The sequence below is a fragment of the Neophocaena asiaeorientalis genome, unplaced genomic scaffold (genome assembly GCF_003031525.2).
Source record: "Neophocaena asiaeorientalis asiaeorientalis breed wild unplaced genomic scaffold, Neophocaena_asiaeorientalis_V1.1 scaffold134, whole genome shotgun sequence".
Classification (NCBI taxonomy): domain Eukaryota; kingdom Metazoa; phylum Chordata; class Mammalia; order Artiodactyla; family Phocoenidae; genus Neophocaena; species Neophocaena asiaeorientalis.
In genome coordinates this window covers 417729-437388 of record NW_020185339.1, presented here as the reverse complement: position 1 = coordinate 437388, position 19660 = coordinate 417729, and the positions used below count along the sequence as shown (strand labels likewise).

At 36.1% G+C, this 19660-nt stretch overlaps 2 protein-coding genes across 2 annotated transcripts in view; one reads left to right on the top strand and one right to left on the bottom strand.

Annotated features, from left to right (window-relative positions):
• LRRIQ1 (leucine rich repeats and IQ motif containing 1) overlaps positions 1-19660 on the top strand; it is a 217210-nt gene that overhangs the window by 20916 nt on the left and 176634 nt on the right. The window lies entirely within an intron of this gene.
• On the bottom strand, positions 338-19449 carry TSPAN19 (tetraspanin 19). Its single transcript, XM_024736879.1, has 9 exons — positions 19383-19449; positions 13411-13503; positions 13248-13320; positions 11468-11592; positions 7815-7889; positions 4540-4650; positions 2838-2981; positions 1820-1903; positions 338-542 (listed from the first exon to the last, which is right to left on the bottom strand). Exons 2-9 carry the CDS (start codon positions 13489-13491, stop codon positions 474-476), a joined length of 762 nt encoding a protein of 253 aa, XP_024592647.1. The 5' UTR covers positions 13492-13503; positions 19383-19449; the 3' UTR covers positions 338-473.

Sequence of the window (19660 nt, the reverse complement as noted above, 5' to 3'; positions counted from 1 at the left end):
AAGCTACGGAATTTGGTATTTTTTTACATTAATTTTTATTGGAGTATAGTTGCTTTACAATGTTGTGTTAGTTTCTACTGTACAGCAAAGTGAATCAGCTATATGTATACATATATCCCCTCTTTTTTGGATTTCCTTCCCATTTAGGTCACCACAGAGCATTGAGTAGAGTTCCTTGTGCTATACAGTAGGTTCTCATTAGTTATGTATTTTACACATAGTATCAATATTGTATATATGTCAATTCCAATCTCTCCAGAATTTGATATTTTGAAAAACCAAATTAATAAAAATTTCATGGGCTGATTTATTAAAATATCCAATAATTCTGTGTTACATATAATCAATGACTTGAATAAATCTTAAACTTAATGAGTATAATTCAAAACTTTTTTATTTTTTGGACTAGAAGAATACAACGTGATTATTTTGAGAATTAACTGGTTTCTTCTGGACAGATTAAAATCTAAAGATCACTTTTCTGCATGTATTCTATTCTTGATGTGTCTGAAGAAGGAAACGGTTAATGAGAATTGCAAAACCTGGAAAAAAAAGGAAACAATAAGAGATCAAAATGTAATCAATAAGAATAATTTGTAAAGCTAATACTATATGATCACCAAAATGTATTCTGTAAATGGAAAAGGGATCAAGGAGAATAAGAAAATTTCAGAGTAAGGTACATATGGTTGTGGATAAGAAGTCTGCAGAATGAGTCTTGTAGGGTAACCCAGCTGTCACCAAGTTCATTTATAGAGGGGGCTAAGGAATAGACTGCTCAGTTTTAATTACATGGGCTATCATTGGGCTAGATGCCTTGATGAACTGCTGATGTTTTGTGTTCATCATCTTTCTAACTTTGTCATCACTCCTACAAAACTCCCTCCTTTCGTTACAGGATCATGAAAGGTGGTCTGCAAAGGGTAGATGATAAAATGGAGCACAGATAATATCCCCCATTCAGTCTTGCCTTAAATACCTCAGCATGAATAGAGAATAAACATTTAAAAAGAATGATATCGGTGCTTATAAAAATGTCTTGTTTACCACTATCCTGAGACTAACACTGTTATCATCTGAAGAGAATTTATGGAACTTTATGTCAGTGCCTTTGTGGATCAACATAAAATTAAATTTGGTATCCTATTTTGGCCAAACCATGCATTACATATTTATTCCAACCTTTTAGTCTACACAGTAATAATCTGTCCACTCTCACAGTTTCTTTGAATCCATAGCCTTCACTAGCTTTCATCAGTCTTCACTGAAACTGGAGAATGAAATAGTGCTTCTGAACCTTGATTCTGCAGTTGGCACCCTGGAGGTCAAGGAATATGTAGATTTTGCTTCCCATTGTATCTCTAACATCTAGTACAGTACCTGACACACAGTAGATGTTCTCCCCCCCCTCCAAATTTGTTGAATGAATGATTGAGGCAATGAACAAATGAGTATTTGTGTGAATAGATTTACTAATGTCAAACATCAGCCTAGATTTAAGAAATTTGCCAGCTTGCAGACTGCCAAACATGGTCCTCTCACTGCCGAGATATGAAGTATTGATATTTCTAAAAAAATCACAAAGCAATGAAATCACCACCTCCCAGGATGATAACTTATTAACAGACTCCACCCAGGCTGACTTAGGGATATCACCTCCAGCTGGGACCTATTCCTCTCCTGGGTGTGAACAGTCTCAGTGTCCTGGCTCCTATTGGATTAATTTGTCTGATTAGGTCTCCACCAGGTTGTTCTACAGTTTATCCTATATAGTTTATACTTAAATTTTTTATCTTTAAACATATAAACAAAAGCTTACCTCTGAAGCCAAAAGTCCAAAGTTAACTCCAATTAATGTTAAAGCATTAGTATGATACCATGTGTTGATTTTATTTTCACAACCCTAAGGAAAAGAACTTACTTAGGCTGACTTAGAGATGGAAATGTTTTTTTTTTTTTTGGAAGTGTTTTTATACATAATTCTATTACAAAGAAGAGACACAGAGATTAGTAATTTACCAAAGTCTAAAAAGCAAGTCAATGTCTAACTGGAGACTGGACTTACTAGCCCAGAAAGCTTCATATAATTGCAGAACACCTCGGTTGCTACTTTTAAAGTTACTAAGATGTTGTCATGTAGTTGAAATCAGAAATTTAGTTTTGAGAGGGATTTGATTTTCTACACGCTACTGTAATTCAGCATACTACTGCCTAAAGTGATACTTCCCAAATAGGAGAATCTTTTAAGAAACATAATACTCCATTTATCTATGAATGAATTATGTTATTGAAAGATACATCTTAAAAATAGAATAACATCAGTATATAAACTACAAAAGAATAAGAAGTTCTTGGGATGGAAATCCCTAGTTTATCAATATTCTGTATCTGTAAATAGCAGTTGCTACAGATGAACTTCTACTCTTGCTTCTGCCGCCTTTACCAAAACACCATTTTTGTCACTGCTGGGGTTTCCTCCCTCAGTTTTTGCCAAACCTCATGCCTCTTTACTTCTGCTATTGCAGCTCCTTTACCAATCCTACACAACAGAGATTTGTCAAAAGTGCCTCTTTCATCAAAGGATGGTTGAGGGGAAAGTTGATGGTATCCCAAGTTCTAGGAGAACTTATATCACATACTCCAGCAAGTTTAATTAATTTGTTATATAGCAAATAATACAATTCACCTTGCTGTGGTTTCACTTTAGTTAAGTTGCTTAAGAACCTAATAACCATGAATGACATTGTTTTTAATATAAAAAATTGCTCAGATTTCTAAAATGACTTGCAAAGAAAAAGGTACCACAAACACTTGGAGAAGCCTTAACTTACATTTACCTCTAGGTAAGTTGCATTCAGTGGCTCATCACAAAACCACTTTCTTAATGTAGAATTTGTGCAAGAACATGGCACCTGTTCTGAATTTTCTTTATTCTTATTCTTCATCCAATCTGTGTAATTTTTTTGGCCACAACACTGTAACTAGAAAAAAGATTCTATAAATTTTACTATAAAATATTGAAAATGCAGTTAATTATGACTCCTATGCATATTAAAGTGGTTTTGTGATAAATTTATTAATTTATTCTCCATTCAAATGTAGTGAATTAAAACAATAAGTATATTTTTGTTTGTTTAATCCATTACCTTGTTGCTGCTATGGTTGATGTTAACCAGAGCTAAAGATCTCTACTCATATAAGTGGGCTATGTATGAATGAAATTGTTATATCTGAATTTACCTTATAGAAGCTCAGGATGAAAGATATGCTTGATTTACTGAACCATGTTTAGATCCAGAACAGAAGAGAGAATCACCTTAGCCACACCTTCTCTTAACTATAACAGTTTTCTTTATAATTTATCCAACGTGTGCTGCCGTATATGTTTAATATACATAAAGACTCAAGGTTATTGCTACTTTCTTAGGGTATCAAACCTTCCTAAGGTTTGATACCCTGCTATCAGTCATAATGCAATCTGAAAATGCAATACATGTTCAGATCACATACATCAGTGAAAAACATAAGATGAATAAAATCATTTATAATACATTTAAATTCTCCTAAAAAGCATTTCTGTTATTAAATATACTAAAAATAATAACTATGCTTATGTGAGGCTCTGGTGTAGTAGCTGAGTACAAAATCTAGTGCTAGATTGTCTGGAATTGAATCTTGGCTCTGCCACTTATTAGCCAAGTGATACTGGCTAAGTTACTGAATTTCTCTGACCTTCATCTATAAAACGAAGATAACGGTTCTTAACTCATTGGGTTGGGAGGACTAAATGAGTTAATATATGAAAAGCACCTGTAAAAGGGCCTGGTGCTATTAAATGTTTGCTTTTTTTTTTTTTTTTTTTGGTATAAAGCACTTACTATGTTCCCATGCTGATCTACTCCTGTAAACAATTTGGCTGACTACACACACTCCCTTACCTTGCCGAGAAAAATCTGAACTGTGAAAATAATAATGCTAACAACATTAGCTAACAAGTATTAGTTGCTTACTATGTCCCAGATCCAAGCCTTTCTCTATATTCCCTACATTACTTCCTTTAGTCTTAACAACCAGAGGTAGGGGTCATTCTGCCTATCTATTTTGTTAATATGGTACGTGAAGTTAAGAAGGTTTCTTATCCAGCATCACAAAGTTACTGCATGGCAAACCTGATGTTCAGGCTCAAATGGTAACCACCAGGATACCATGCTGCCAGCAGGGGCTGTGCTTAGACCCTATCTCCCCATGGGGGTGACAGGGTAGATTATTCCACTTGTCAGTAGACTCCCAACACTTTTACACATGAATTCAGGTTAAAATGCACGTCAATTAACCCAGAAAAGGAGATACACATTACAAAAGAAAGATAAAACTCAAGATCTGTAAGTTGAGACAATCCTATGCCACCCTGTTGGTTTAGATGAAATACAAGAGCCTCTAATTCCTGTGCCCCATCCCCTGTCCTTCCTTCTCTCCCCATTTCTCAGCAGCGGTCACCTTTGGCGTCTAATTTTTAGTTTTACGCTAATTTCATCTTACTGTTTTCTGCAAGGCATTTAGAATCATCCACTTGGGTATGTCTTCAGGCAAGTCCTTAGATCCATACTCAGAAATGACTGAATCAATTTTATCATGCCATATTTGGTGAACCTGTTGAAAATTTTATTAAAAGTGAAAATTTGATAGAAACTTTCCTTATGGTTCCTCATAAAAAGTATTCAAAGTCAGTTTGTTGTTTTCTAATTATTTCTAGGTGTTTTTTTCTTCCTTATAACTATTTTTAGCAATCAGTGAGTGTGGAGGCCTTTGGTCTTTCACACTGTGATCTATAGGAAGACTACATTAGACTTGGTTTCTGATTAGGGAGAAAGTTATGTGCTGTTCTCCTGAATGTCGAAGTGTTCTACATTTCTTTTTACACCCTCAGGAAAAATTGTGAAAGGCTTTTAAATGGACCAAAACAAATGACTGAGGATCTTTTCAATAAAAACTAGGCTTTCTCTAGTACACCTTCAGGGTCCTCTGTTTCTATGAGTCTGTACATTTCCTAGTTTTTAATTTATCTTACAACTTTGTAAGTTGTAGAAAACTGTAGTTAGGCAAATGATTCTTTGTCAGAGAAATGCAGATGAATTTTTCCTGGTGGGGATGGAATCGATCTGTCCCCTTTCCAAGCCTGTTTTGTTTCGGTTTTTAGTGTCTTCTCTTTGGACTCTCCTTTGAATTGGTTTTTATATCTTAACTGGTTCCTGCATTAAACAAGATGTTAAATAAAATTATTGACCTGTGTCTATTGTATATTTTTACAAGAATTATGATTTTTAATTAAAAAAAGTATTTTCACAATGCTAAAACAACAATCATGTGAAAGTTTGGAGGAAAACTGCTATTTTGAAATCTAGATTTTGCAAAGGTAGTTTTTAGTAGGAACTTTCTTAAGCATTTAGAAGCTTATATGACTTTCATAACTAATTCCTAACTTGGTCCTGTAAAATAGCAAAAGGTAGAAAGGCCAGGGACTTCCCTGGAGGTCTAGTGGTTAGGACTCTGCACTTCCACTGCAGGGGCAAGGGTTTGATCCGTGGTCAGGGAACTAGGATCCCGCATGCTGCACGGTGAGGCCCCCCCAAAAATGGTAGAAAGGCCAGATATTATTTGTATTTTATGAACACGGATATAGATACTCAGAGAATATGATTATTTGCTTTGTTTACATGAATAAAGAAGAGGAGCTGAGACTTCTAAATATAATTCATTTGGATTCTAGTCTAATAATTTCTCATTGTAATATGCTGTTCTTTAATAATGAAAACTAAATAACTGGTGGGAATACTACAATAATTAAGACATCTGTACAAGTTAAACTTTTACCCACTTACATATCTATGCTTTAATACATTTAAGAAGATTGGAATAAAATAACATGTTATTTAGATCTATAAGTGATCAATTTAACATATTCTCTAAGTTAATTTTTATTTAGAATAGAAAATGATGTTTTTCCATTTTATATTTTTGTGGAGAGGGGGCAGACTTATGTCCTTACTTACCTTCTAAAGCATTACTTGGGAGATTCAGAGTGCATATGAATCACACCTTAGTACATAAGAGTAAAAATGATTTTCATATATAATCTAGGTGGCTACTATATAAGTAAAATTCCCTCACACATATTCAATATGACAAACAACCCATGAAGACCTAGTGCATCTCCAACACTGAGTTAGGCACTGTAAATGACATAAAATATTTAGAGGCTCATGAGAACTCAGTCCAGTTTGAATGTAGAAAGCAAGTGATGTAAACAAAGCTGTCATTTCTGGGATCAGTTAATAAGTGTTAGAGTGCAGACTCCTTCATTTGGCTATGATATATTTTAGCATGTATGTTCTCCTTTCAAAGCCTCAGTTTCCTGTCCTAGAAAGAAGGATTTACAATGCATCTCTAGGAGTTGTTGTGAGGATCAATAATATAGTGCCAATAAAGTGCTTATCACAGTCTCTGGCACATGGTAGTTATTATTAAATGATAGTTCTTATTCTTAAAATAGGTAGAGAGGAGTATGTGAATAATACTTAAATAAATATGGGTGCCACTGATGAACTATATTCATGTGTTTAGGGTCCTTAAGTGTGATATTCAGGTTCCATCACCAGGTCCAAAAGTTAGAGGCTGATGGGTTGGGATCTGGTGCTTTGCCACCAAAACAGCTTTATAGGACTCACTTGAGTGTGTGCATACACACACACACACACACACACATTTTGGATATGCAAAGAAGAAATTTTAGCTCCAAATGCCAAACCATTAACAACAGGCCCTAGATAATTAGATATCCAGGATAGATGCCAAGCACAAGAGAGCAAATGAAATTGGAGGGCAATGGTGTTGTATAGGAAAGATTTTGTCGAGGTTTGGCCATTAATTAGGAGTTGATATATAGAAAAAATCTGAAGGCTAGGAAGCCTAGAAATTAATCAGATTCTCCTTCAAAATCAATTGAGGGAAGGTAGAGAGCTCCCAAATAGCTACTCTATAACAGGAACTTTATAATCGTCAGTTAATGATAACTCTATAAGGTAGGTAGATGAAGACATAGGTTCAGGGATGTTAAATGGCTTGTTGTTATCTAGTCACATGCCGATCTGTATGACTTCAAGTCCATGCTCTTATTGCTACAGGAGTGTCTCCCATGAGACAAAGTCAGACCTTGACTGTACTGAAACACTGACATTTTTTAAAGAATTAAAAGTCTGTAGGCTGTAATAGGTAAGTTTTGCTACCAAAAAGGTTTTTCAGGTAATTTATTATGTGCTTTTTTTGAACTTGACTTGAAAAATATAAATCTTGTTCTAGTTAACTGTATCACTCATGACCATACCTGTACAAAATATATGAATTATTCAATAATCTTATTTAAATGAAATTGCTAAATTTAAAATCTGAACAAATCTAAAGGTATTTCTTTACAAAAATAGAATATAGTACAGTGATGGAGTCAGTAGTGGCAGCCAGGGTTGGCTGGGGGGCCAATTTTGGATATCCCACAATAAGCATCATCTCCTCTTCCCCTACATTCTTTGTTATTTACAACATTCTCAATCTTCTGCAGACAGAGTTAAAGACAAGTTCTCCTAGCCCACCATTCCAATCTGACCCCTGTCCCCTTCCTATATGGAATTCTAGTACTTCCATTGAATCCTTTTTTTCCCCCAAAGACATTTACCTTTAGCTTTTAATATAGGTTTAGGTCTCAATAATCTAAAGTATCTGCTTTTCTTTATTTTTCAAATAAAAGGATGATGTTTCCATACCTCCTCTTTCTTTGTGAAGATGAGTGCTGAAAGTACAACTTGAACACCAAAGGCCCACATTAACAGTACTGCATACTAAAACAAAAGAAACACAGAAATGAGAATTATGCTCCTAATATATTTTTAGATGCTGCAATGATGGGAAAATGCACATCACATGAAATGTACAGTCTTAAAATACATAGGTATTGCTGAAGTTTCCTGTTCTCATACATGAGTGAAATTATTGAAACAAAAGACAAAGAAAAAAAATCAGTGAACATTTGGATAAGAGTAAGATAGAAAGAAGTGATAGTGTTTCATGAGAACCCTAACAGACTACTTGGTCTAATGGAGTTGATGATGATACCTTCTTCATTCAGATCAAAAACTGTCATAGAGGGGAACTTAAATATCTAGACCTCCACTTACACCATTCTGCTACCAGTGGAGAACTCACTAAATTGTGACCTACCATGTAAACTATTCCATCATGCACAAAGTAACAAGAGCAACAACAATAAAAATAATGAGAAAGTAACAAAGGCAACGGCAATAGTAAAGTTAATCTGTATGCACATTTGGACTATTTCTTTGAAAACTGAAAATACTTCTATCCAAAGCCAAACAAAATGATTTTCACATTATTTGACTATTTTCTTTTTTTTAAACATATGGCTACTGCAATCTTCTTCATCATAGCAGTGAATAGTGATACATATTATCTAGAATTCAAAATAATTTTAAAAGTTAGCAGTCTGAATATTTTACTAACTAAAATATCAATATAAGCAAGGATGATTTACTGTTAGTATTCTTAGTTTCACCTATTTTAAACATTTAATACTTTAAAATAGTCCATTAAAATTGCTTACTTGACAAATATATTTCCTATTTTCAGAGACAAAAATATGGTCTTTAGATCCATTTAGAAGTTTAGATTTTTAATACTTCTACACACAACACCTTACTTAATCTTCACTGCCAAGGGATAGTAGTGAAGACAGGTAGAGAAAGGGAAAACTGCACAAAACAATTGTTTTTAAAAAGTCACTGGGTTTCTTTTCAATGGCAAGCTGCTTATTGTCTGTGGAACCTCCCAGGTTTCTGATTCAATGGTAGTATGAAATATTACCTTTGACTAAACTATTATTCAACTCTGCAAAGAGTTAACTTATACAACTCTGATAGTAATACAAAAGTTTCCATAGCAATGCAAATGATTACTATTCATGAAAATGCTAATGAATAGTCTATAGAGAATATAAATCTCCACAAGCTTAATTCTTATTTAAACTGGTTGTTACTTCTTACTGGTTCCTCTATTAATTAATTATATAAATAAAGTCTCTGATACATGCTCATTTTCATATAGGTGATTCATGATTTTACCTTTGAAAATTATTTTTTAACAGCAGTTAGATATTTACAGAAGAAATATTCAGTGTATTTATATGTTATTAGCACTTAGAGAGCACAGTGAGAGACTGCTGGAGAACTTTTTTTTTTTTTTTTTTTGCAGTACACGGGCCTCTCACTGTTGTGGCCTCTCCCGTTGCGGAGCACAGGCTCCGGACGTGCAGGCTCAGCGGCCATGGCTCACAGGCCCAGCCGCTCCGCGGCATGTGGGATCTTCCCGGACTGGGGCACGAACCCGTGTCCCCTGCATCGGCAGGCAGACTCCCAACCACTGCGCCACCAGGGAAGCCCTGCTGGAGAACTTTTAACAGGAAAGTGAAATTGTCCCAAGGAGTTAAAATGCAAAAGTAATATCTACTTGACTAGAGTAGGAGCATGCAAAATCACCTTTAAGCCAGAGAATAGTGTTTAGGCCTGTATAAGATTTGCCCGTAGCTTGACTATGTGAATTAACATGGTTAAAGAAAAAGTGTGTCCATCAAAAAAAGTATTGGTAAATTCAGAGGAGAATAGCAAAAGTGTTGTGATTACAAAATGTTGCAATACTCTTCCATGGACCGTCTGGAAGGGAGAATGGTATCTTGGCATCAGGATCTAAGCTATCAGGTCCTAGTAGCATGTATATTCCTTATGATGGGGTCTGTCAGGCTTTCTTAGTCACAGTCCATTAATACTTGAATTACGTGAGGCAGAAACTTATAAGATGTTTATGTTTTTCTCCCTCAAGTTGCCTCCTTCCTTTCCCATCCTCAAACCACAACATTATATTAATAGCAGGCTCTCTGTCTCCTTTACCTAAATGGGAATTTGTGGCAAGGAGAAAAGTAAAATTTTCCTGCAAATCATTTCTGTCCTGGTTTCCATATCCAAAATCAGAAGCCCCATGAGAAAATTATGTTATAGGCCCTGGGAGAAGAGAAAGATAAAATTGGAGAATACAGGTTGTGCCTTTGAGGAGAGTAAGAAGAGAGAGTGAAGTCTTTTTTAGACTAAAAAGACTGTGAGACTGATCCTAGAGTCTGCAGATTCTCAAAGCAATGGGGGCTAGCACTTGGCTTCCTGGCATTGCCATGGTAAGGAGGCAAGACCCAGAGGGAAATGAAGGTGTGGTTTCCAGTGTTGCCTAAAATGTCTCTGCCATGGGTAACATTCAAATAATAATAGGCAGCAATTATTAACAATAGGCAGTAACGAATTCCTCTGTCAGGCATGACTCCTTTAATTGCTGTGTCCTTGGCAGGGTTGAATGTCTCAGGTCTCAGGGAAGGGGAACTGCAGGAAAGGAACTGAGGTAATGGTTAATTACCAATCCTTCACAAAAGAATTTCACCGATATGCCTGTACTGGTATATACTGGATGAAGAACAGCGCTGCCTTTCGTGTCCTAGGCCATTCAAACAGCAGAATATGTAGTCCTGAAGGGACCACAACAGCTGGGAAAGTGAGTGCTTTCATGGTAACTGGTGTAGACTGATAAACAGAATCCAAAGTGACCACCCAGACTTTCAGCACTACATAAGAGCTAAGTATCTCTGCATTCTTCCTGGCAAGAGGGGCACAGTTGGATACATTTGAATTTCCTATCTGCTTCACAGGAAAGTGCCTGTGAATTAAAACTAATTTGATTTAAAGAAAATGTTAAAAGCTATATTTTACCTGAATCCACTGATTGTGATCCATACCTATTCCACGTATGATAAATGGCTCACGTTCATTATAATTTACCTTTTCATGTTATATGCCTGCGGAGAGATAGTGTGCTAGCCAGATGCCAGAGTCTGGCCCTCTCAGCAGTTGTATTTCTTTTTGTTAAATTATAAATTGTGATCTCAGTTACAAGTTAGCTTCCCACATGGCACACCCACAGGGAGAAAATGTGCCGACTACAGGCCATGTTTCCTTTTCCCTGCTAAACTTCATTGTTCGTTGCCTTTAACATACTGTATTCTGATTTTAATCTTCAGATTTAAGTTTGGTTAATTGTAGTTCACCCTAGGAGATGGATTCCTATTGACTTTGTGTTCAAAATTAATATCTAAGTGTGTAAGTGCTGAGGTCCAGATTTAGTCCATGGGAAACTCACCACGAAAATTCTACCTAGAAAAGATTCTTGGGCGGGGGCACTTCATGGCCTTATTCCCAAGAGCACATTGTACTGCAGTGTTACAGTGACATAAATCATTCTTGCTCACGTGTGTGACTCAAACACTGAAAATCAAAGATACAGATTCAGGCTATTGAAATGAAATACGTACCAGAATTAGAAGCCATCTGATTTCACTGTGAATTCCCAAATAACCAAAGAGACAAAGAAGAACAGTAGCAGAACCAGTTCCAATCAAAATTCGAAAAATATATACTATCAAGTGATTATTTTCATCTGTGGAATCCACAAAACAGCTATTATTAAGTGACATTTGTTTTCTATTTAATAATAAATGCAGCAACCCAAGGTTTCCTAGGCAGCTGTTAACAAACCACTAGGATTCTCTTTCTTTTTTAACCTCATTCTAGCACCTCTTACTTGCTCTTAACAACTTTTCTTCCTTTAATGACATGATAGAGAATTTCTTCAATCTCAGAAGGTCCCTTTAACTTTACCTTATCTTTATTGTCTTCTATGAAAGAAGATGACTTTTTCTAGGGTGAATTCTTCTATGTCTAATGTACCTCCAAACATTTTTATATTCATTCATTCATTCATCAAAAATATTCTGAGTACTTAACACATGTGGGTTAAGTTTCCCATGTATGAAACCCTGAGTTTATTGCTAATATGGTCCCGTTAAAACTGTATTTTATTCTCTCCCCATCTAGACTGAACTGTCTGTGCTAGAGACTATATATATTTATATAGTCAACAGGCTAACTGTTAAATGCTTAGTGCTATGGCACAGATGTAGTGCTTAACAATTTGTTTTTAAAGGGAGATAAATAAATTAAATATGCCCTAGGTTTTATGGGAGAAGAGTAGAGGCAATGGGCAGTGGTGTGCTGGAACCAGATTGTTCTGGCACATAAAAGCCAACTGTTAAATTTTCACAAAATCTGTAAACCAACTCAGTCCACACTGGCACCTTGAAATTGGCCATCATGGGATTATTTAAACCACAGAAATCAGCAAATACCATAAACTGAGACTCCATCCCAGGACATTTATCAGCACACCACTGGGTATAAGAGCACCTAATCTAGTAGGGGGAGAAGGTGAAGATATGCAAGATTACTGGAGAAGGTAACACCTGGGGTTAGGCTTTAAATTATAATTGGAAGTCTCTAGGTTGGAATGGTGGAAGCATTCTAAGACACAGAATGGTGCAGTGTGTGTAGGAAACTCAGCCTTGCTGGCATTTACAGTTTCAGGCAGGTGAGACTGGGAAGGTTTGCAGGGGTCAAATTATGAACATTCTATGTGCTGTTTTCTAGTCTTCCTCACTGGAATTACGCTCCATGAGGACAGGCCCTTTATCTTTCTTGTACACTTCTGTATCCTCAGCTCATGGGATAGTGCCTAACGATATGATATCTATATATAGATAGATAGATTTATATGTCTATATCTATCTATATAAAATCTCTTTATCCATTCATCCACTGATGTACATTTAAGTTGTTTCCATAGGGAATATTTTATTTCTAATCATGTGATGGTGACAGGATATGGTAACTGAGTTTTAAAAGAGATTATTTAACTTGGGCAGTGAAGCTATTTTGATCTCCATTATCCTTTCAAGTCTATAGATCTGTAAAAGTCCAGAGTCAGCAGAACAACCGCAATCTTCCATTTCTCTCATCTCTCCTGCCCAAAGTTCCTAGATCTCTCTCTCAAAATTCCCTCTCCTTTATGGTCTTGGATTTAAGTCTTATTATTTAATAAGGTGCTTTTAGAACAATTGGCAAAGACTTTCTGAGGAAAAATTGGACAGTACTTAATGAATTTTAGAGAAATACTGCCACCTGCTGAATAAATCATGTATGCAATTGTTTAACACTGAATTCCTTGTTTGATTTAGAGAAAGGAAAATAGATACATACCCAAAGCTGTGAAAAAATTATTTCTATCTAATAAAAGCCATGCACCAAATCCCATGAGTAAAAGTCCAAGAACCTACAAAAAAAGATAGCCAATACTTATTTTTGAACTAATTGCCAATATAAATGCACATTTTCTTTACTAAATAATTATGAAGATACTTACCAAAAAAGCTCCATTAATGAGATTAAGAAAGTATTTAAAAATTAATGTTTTGTTTTTCCTTAACATTCTTTTTCTCCCCATATACTGATGATTCTGAAAAGATAAACACAACTTTTACAATAAACACTCACCACAGTAATAACTTTAAATAATTCTGCCTACTCACATCCTTTATTTGCATATTTTTCTTCTCATACCAGCGGTCAGTAAAACATTCCCCTTTGCTCTCCTGAATATAAGGAAATACTGAAGATGTCTTGAAACTGTACCTTTCTTTCTTTATCTGCATTTTTTGGCCAGGCAGTCGAGACCAAGAGGGCATTTTTAGAACATGTCAATAGCTGCCTTACTGAACTCCTTGCAGTTTTCAGAAAATGAAATATTTTATTTTGTTTACAGTCATAACACACCTTGTTCTCCTTGCTAGAAACCTTTCCTTTACATCTGACTGTCCTCCTCTTTCCCAGAATAATGTTAACTCTTCCCAGAATAATGTTAACTCCTCACTGAGGTCTAGCCTTGGAAGCCTTTCCCTAATCTCTATTTGTTGCCTATTTTCATCTTTACTTGTCTTCCTTCCCGTGTAGACTCTGAGGTCTTTAAGTGGAGAGAGTAGATTTTGTATACAATTACAACCCCGAGTCTAACACATGGTGGGTACAATAGCAATAGATATTTATTGAATGAATGAATCAATGAATAGGTGAATTAAATGATTTAATGAGCTTACAATTTACTTTGGTATACAGTGTAAGGAAGGGAACTAATTTAAGGTGGTTTTAAATAAAAATTATTTTCCAGATAGCCAATTTTCCTAAAACATTTATGTAAAAATCAATACTTATCGGTTTTGGTGCTTGGTCTATTAGATATGGAGGTTTTACATTTTCTTGGGTATGTTTCTGGGTTTTCTTTTTTCCTTGGTTGTTTCAATTCTAGCTGGCTCAGTATTTTAAAAAATATTGTTTTACAATGTTTCAATACATGCAGTACATAATTGACCTGGTGAAAGTGAAACAGTATACAAGCCCTTGTGTCCCTGTCCTTTGAAGTAAAAGACTTTTGCTTTAGCCTCCCAGGCCTCCCTTGAGTCTCAAAAGGCTGACTCAAGAGTTAGTGACTGGGAAATGTGAAGATGTAGAAACAAAGAAGAGCTGTTGGGCTGGGGAACTGGTAACAATTTAGACTATAAATCTGCTACATAGCAGAATCATCCAACTCCCAGTTCCCTGAAAGACACTGATAAAGGCCTGACACACATTCATAAGTTGTTTTTGTAGGAAGCAGACCCCCACCAGATGAAAACTGCTGACATAGGAACATAGACCCTAGACTGGTTGAAACCAGAAGGTTGATGATGCTTGAAACTTCACCTTGATGCCAACCAAGCAGAGAACTGTGCACGAGCTGATCACACACCCTGCAACCATCTCCCTCATACTGCCTTTAAAACCCCTTCCCTGAAAGCCATGGGGGACTTTGGGTCTTTTGAGCAGGAGCTGCCTGTTCTCCTTGCTTGGCACCTTGCAATAAATGCCATACTTTCCTTCAGCACAACCTGGTGTCAGTAGATTGGCTTTACTGTGTGTGGGTGAGCAGACCCATGTTTGGTTTGGTAACAAAAGCAGAGTTAGTAGGACTAACTTGAAGCTGTTTGCCCCTAGTTAGGAAGAAACCCAATCCATTTGTTGAACTGAAAGATGCCTTAGAAAGTGGATAAGTAAGAGATGTCTAGATTAGCATCCATGCATTTCCCTCCTTACTTCAATCCAAGGCCATATTCCTCCTAAAAATTTCCAAGGTACTTCTTCCCAGCTTCAGGAGTCTCTCCAGGCTTTATCTTCCACTCTCTGCTTCAAACTCTCCCGCTATCATTTGGTTTCTTCAGTTTCTGTCCTCTAGTCTTATTCCTGGATTCCTCCAGTTCCTGGATTATTTGGATGGGACACTCAGTTGGAAAGACTGCTTGATTTTTATTTCAGTTTCTTTCCAAGATGTTGTAGATCTACATTTTGGCTTCAATTCTATTTACTGCAGCATATGAGAAAGCTGTGATCCTCATTCTACAGTTTGAATGAGAAGTTAAGCCCAAAGACCTAGCCTCTGTTTCCCTATGAATGAGAAAGAGAAAGAAGACTAATGAAAGATTTCTGCAGTGATTCTGGTGTGAAATGTTGAAGGCAGAGGATTGATTGTTGATTTGATAATAATTAGCAGGGTTGAGTCAAGGCTAAAATGTTTTGTCAAAGGACCCAAATACGAAACTAAACTGAAGTTTATTCTCTCTCAGTCCAAGATAGGTAATGGGTTCTCTACTGGGAAATCATCTTAGGAACATGGCACTTTCTCCAGCCTGTTCAATATATGGCTCCCAAATTTGCTCAAGGTGTAATCCTTTACAGTCAGCAGAAAGAAAGAGGATGAGTAAACTTAGGCGAGCATCTTTTAAGCAAGTGAGGTGGAAGTTGCATACTTCTCTTCTGCTCATATTCCATTGGCACATAGCGATTAATCACATGGCAATTCTCAGTTGGAGGCAGAGGTAACTATGTGCCCAAGATGAAGGAAAGAAGTGATCTACGGTGGGAAAAGTCAAATAAAATGACCGATAGATAGGAAAGGGCAGTAAAAAGATAATTAGAGGGAGAAAAAGAGGGTTTTGATACATTTCAATATGCTTTACTACAAGCAAGAAAGAATCAAAGATGATCAGAAAGATTTTTTACGATGGGAAAATAAAAGAATAATGAGAATCACTGGAATTGTTTGAAAAAATTTCATAAATTCCATAAATTTAATATTTAATAATTGGGTTTGAATTGGTAAAAGATACCCTTGTGGTTAAGCAATGGAAATGGAGTGCAGGTAAGTGGAGAGCATAAGCTATGCAGAACTGGGAGTCATCCATAGAGAGCTGATATCTTGGGAATAAATGAAAGAGATGAGTGATTAACTATAGATAAAAATGAGCAGAGGGGCTTCCCTGGTGGCGCAGTGGTTGAGAGTCCGCCTGCTGATGCAGGGGACACGGGTTTGTGCCCCGGTCCGGGAAGATCCCACATGCCGCCGAGCGGCTGGGCCCGTGAGCCATGGCCGCTGAGCCTGCGCGCCCGGAGCCTGTGCTCCACAACGGGAGAGGCCACAACAGTGAGAGGCCCGCGTACCGCAAAAACAACAACAACAACAACAAAAAAAATGAGCAGAGGTTTGATTGTAGAGAATGATATAATTAGGAATTTGGATTTTTTTTTTAAAGCAGACTTTAAGAAATGAGAAAATAAGCAAAGTATGATTTCATGGAAACCAATCGAGGAAGAAATTTCTAAAATAATGTTACATTAGACAGATGTCAAAAGGAAGAGAATTCTGTACTCTCAAAGTCAGCTGACTTGGTTAAGGAGGATGTTCATGGTAACTTCAAACAGTAGGGTTTTAGTCCATTTGGGCTGCTATAACAAAATACCACAGATTAGGTAGTCTATAAACAACATAAATTTATTTCTCACAGTTCTGGAAGCTGGAAGTCTGAGATAAAGATGCAAAGTTTCAGACTTCTTTTATCCTCACATGGCAAAAGGGAGCTCTGTGGGATCTCTTCCTAAGAGCACTAATTCCATTCATGAGGGATACACCCTCATAAACTAATCCCCTCCTTTTAAAGGTACCATATTCTAACACCATCATATTGGGTGTAAGGACTTCAGCATGTGAATTTTGAAGGGATACAATCGTTCAGACCACAGCAAGCAGTTCAAGTTAAAGAGTTAGAACACAACAAACAAGGTGTCTTAGCAACGAGCCAAGGAAGCCTATAGCAACGTTTGCATAGAATGGTAAGAGATGGTCACGTGTGATCTTTTCAGCCACAAGCCCCACATACTAAAAACAACATCAGTGAAAATGAAGATTTGCTTACACAAAGATATGCAAGTTTGTGCAGTTCCTAAGTAAATATTTGTAGTGTGGTAGACTTGTATTTTATTTTGCTATAGACAAAGAATTTTTTTACCTAACACAAATAAGGTCCTGGTATGGTATTTCTTTGGTTCATTTCCTGATTAGTTAATAAATGGTCCAACAGCAGAGATATTTTTTAATAGTATAAATGCTGTAGGGAAGGACAATTTACAATAATTCACCTATTCATAGGTGTCATTTTCACTAGTTAAATAATACTCTAAATTACTGTTCTTAAGTTCCTTCTCAGTGCCAGGAGATGGGAACACAAAAAATGAATAAATAAGACAAACTGTTAGGGAATCAAGTATTAAAGCCTGTGGCCAACTCTGAACTGTGTTGGGGGTGTGGGGACTGGGAATACGGAGCTGGGAAGTTTCAGAAAGGCAATGAATTTGAGATAATTCTTGAAGGATGATTAAGAGGGTCCCAGTCAGGCAAACACAGGGTAGAGGCAGCAATTTTCAAGACAGATGGAACACTGCGTTCACAGGCTTTAGAGTGAAGTGCACAAGGGCGTGGGTAGAGTGGCAGGAGATGAAAGATAAGGCTGGAGAAGTAGACTCAGTAAAGATTGTGAGGGATCATGTGTGCTTTGCTAAGAATTTGCAAATAGTCATAGATTGTAAATCAGTTCAACTTGAAACTATTGTTTAACTAGGCAGTGTTTAGCAAAAATCTCTTTAATTGCACTCCTCCTAGAAATTATAGCCAAAAGTGGATTATGTTACTTTGTCCATAATCCTTTAACCTGAGTAGGTTTTTTTTCTTTTTAATAAGTAACTTGAAAGTATGAGTTGTAGAGACATGCACCACGGATTAATTTATCTTCAGAAGAACTTCCAGTGTTTTTCTTTTTTGCTATCAATTTGTTTGACAAGGTAAGCATTAAGAAGGAAAGCAATTCAGACAATATCTTCAAATTAGTTGTTTAAAATTAGTTTTAGAAATTAATTTATTACTAATGGATTTGATATTCTTTGGGAAAAGTATGAATAATTTCATAATTACAAACAAAATTTTAAGATTTTTTAATGTGAATTTCAACATAATGTTAGTCTGAGCATTTTAAATGAAGAGTTTGATAGTTTATAAATTAGCAACAAAACTAAACTAGAAAAAGAAAAAATGTTACTTGAGCATGGGCTTTAATAATGAAAATACCCAAAATTTAATTCTGAAACCAGAAGTAGTTTATTTTTGAAAATCATTATCTTTCTTAAACGAGGACCTAATGTGTTTTTTTAATATCAAAAGTCTACTGGTTTCTCACTCTATGTTATTAATTCTTAAGTTGACACAATACATTTTATTATTCAGTTGTTACCAGGAAATATAGTCTATTTTCTTTCAAAGGTTCAATGAAATTGTTTGCTTTTAGCTTATTGTATATCAGATATCTTCTACAATTATGCTTAACAACTTCCCCTTGGAATTTAATGCTTCATTTGCAAACTTCAAAAAAATTAAAATCAGGGATATCTGTTATTAATTAAAATGAAATTTTACATTTTGTACACTGTACACCCAAAAAGAAACTTTGATGAATTTTTAAGTTAACATTAAATATTGTGATATATACTCAAACTTCAAGTTTTATATTAAAAGTGTGTGTCACCGTCAATATTTTACAGTAAAACATATTACAGAAAATAATTTTTCAGATTTCTCACCCCACACATCCATTCACTTAGAAGTTTTTCATAACTGATTTTGATAATTGCGTGATAATTGATGGATTTTTTTCTTTTTTAAAAGAAACTGTTGTAACGGAAGGCAAACAATTTATTGGCATTTTTTCCATACTTCCAGTCCCCACAAATCACTATTCAGGGTTAAGGTTTTGTGGAATGTACAATTTACACATGGGCAACTCAACATGTACTAGATGCAAATAATAAATATACATAGCTCAGAAACAATTTAAAGGTCAGGCTACCTCTGCTTGGGTAATTGTAACAAAGTGTCCTTTTTTATTAAATACTTTCCAAAATTATTTAAATATTAAAACGTACCTGAAAGGAATTTTAAATTCCTTATCCAGCTCCTGAGATGAAGCGTTCGTTCTGGTTTCGAGTAGAGATAGTTTGTCCTACTGGGGCACCGGTAAAGTCCATCTTCCTTGGGATTGGCAGTTGCCGTGGTTACTCTTTGTTTGGAGGCTCCGGGCGCTGTTTTCCAACAAAGCCGAAGCTTTAGCTGCGGCTGGGTAAGCCGAGACCCCTCAAGGCTGGGGTTGGTGTAGAGGGAAGCGAGGCAGAGTTGCGGGAGCGCAGGCGGAGCCGGGCCCCTC

Excerpts from the sequence above, each read along its gene's own strand:
- TSPAN19 (XM_024736879.1), bottom strand. The coding sequence starts at position 13,491 with ATGGGGAGAAAAAGAATGTTAAGGAAAAACAAAACATTAATTTTTAAA. Across the intron at positions 13,321-13,410 it reads TCATTAATGGAGCTTTTTTG|GTTCTTGGACTTTTACTCAT; the intron begins GTAAGTATCTTC and ends CTTTTTTTGTAG. Across the intron at positions 4,651-7,814 it reads TCTTCACAAAGAAAGAGGAG|GTTCACCAAATATGGCATGA; the intron begins GTATGGAAACAT and ends AATTTTCAACAG.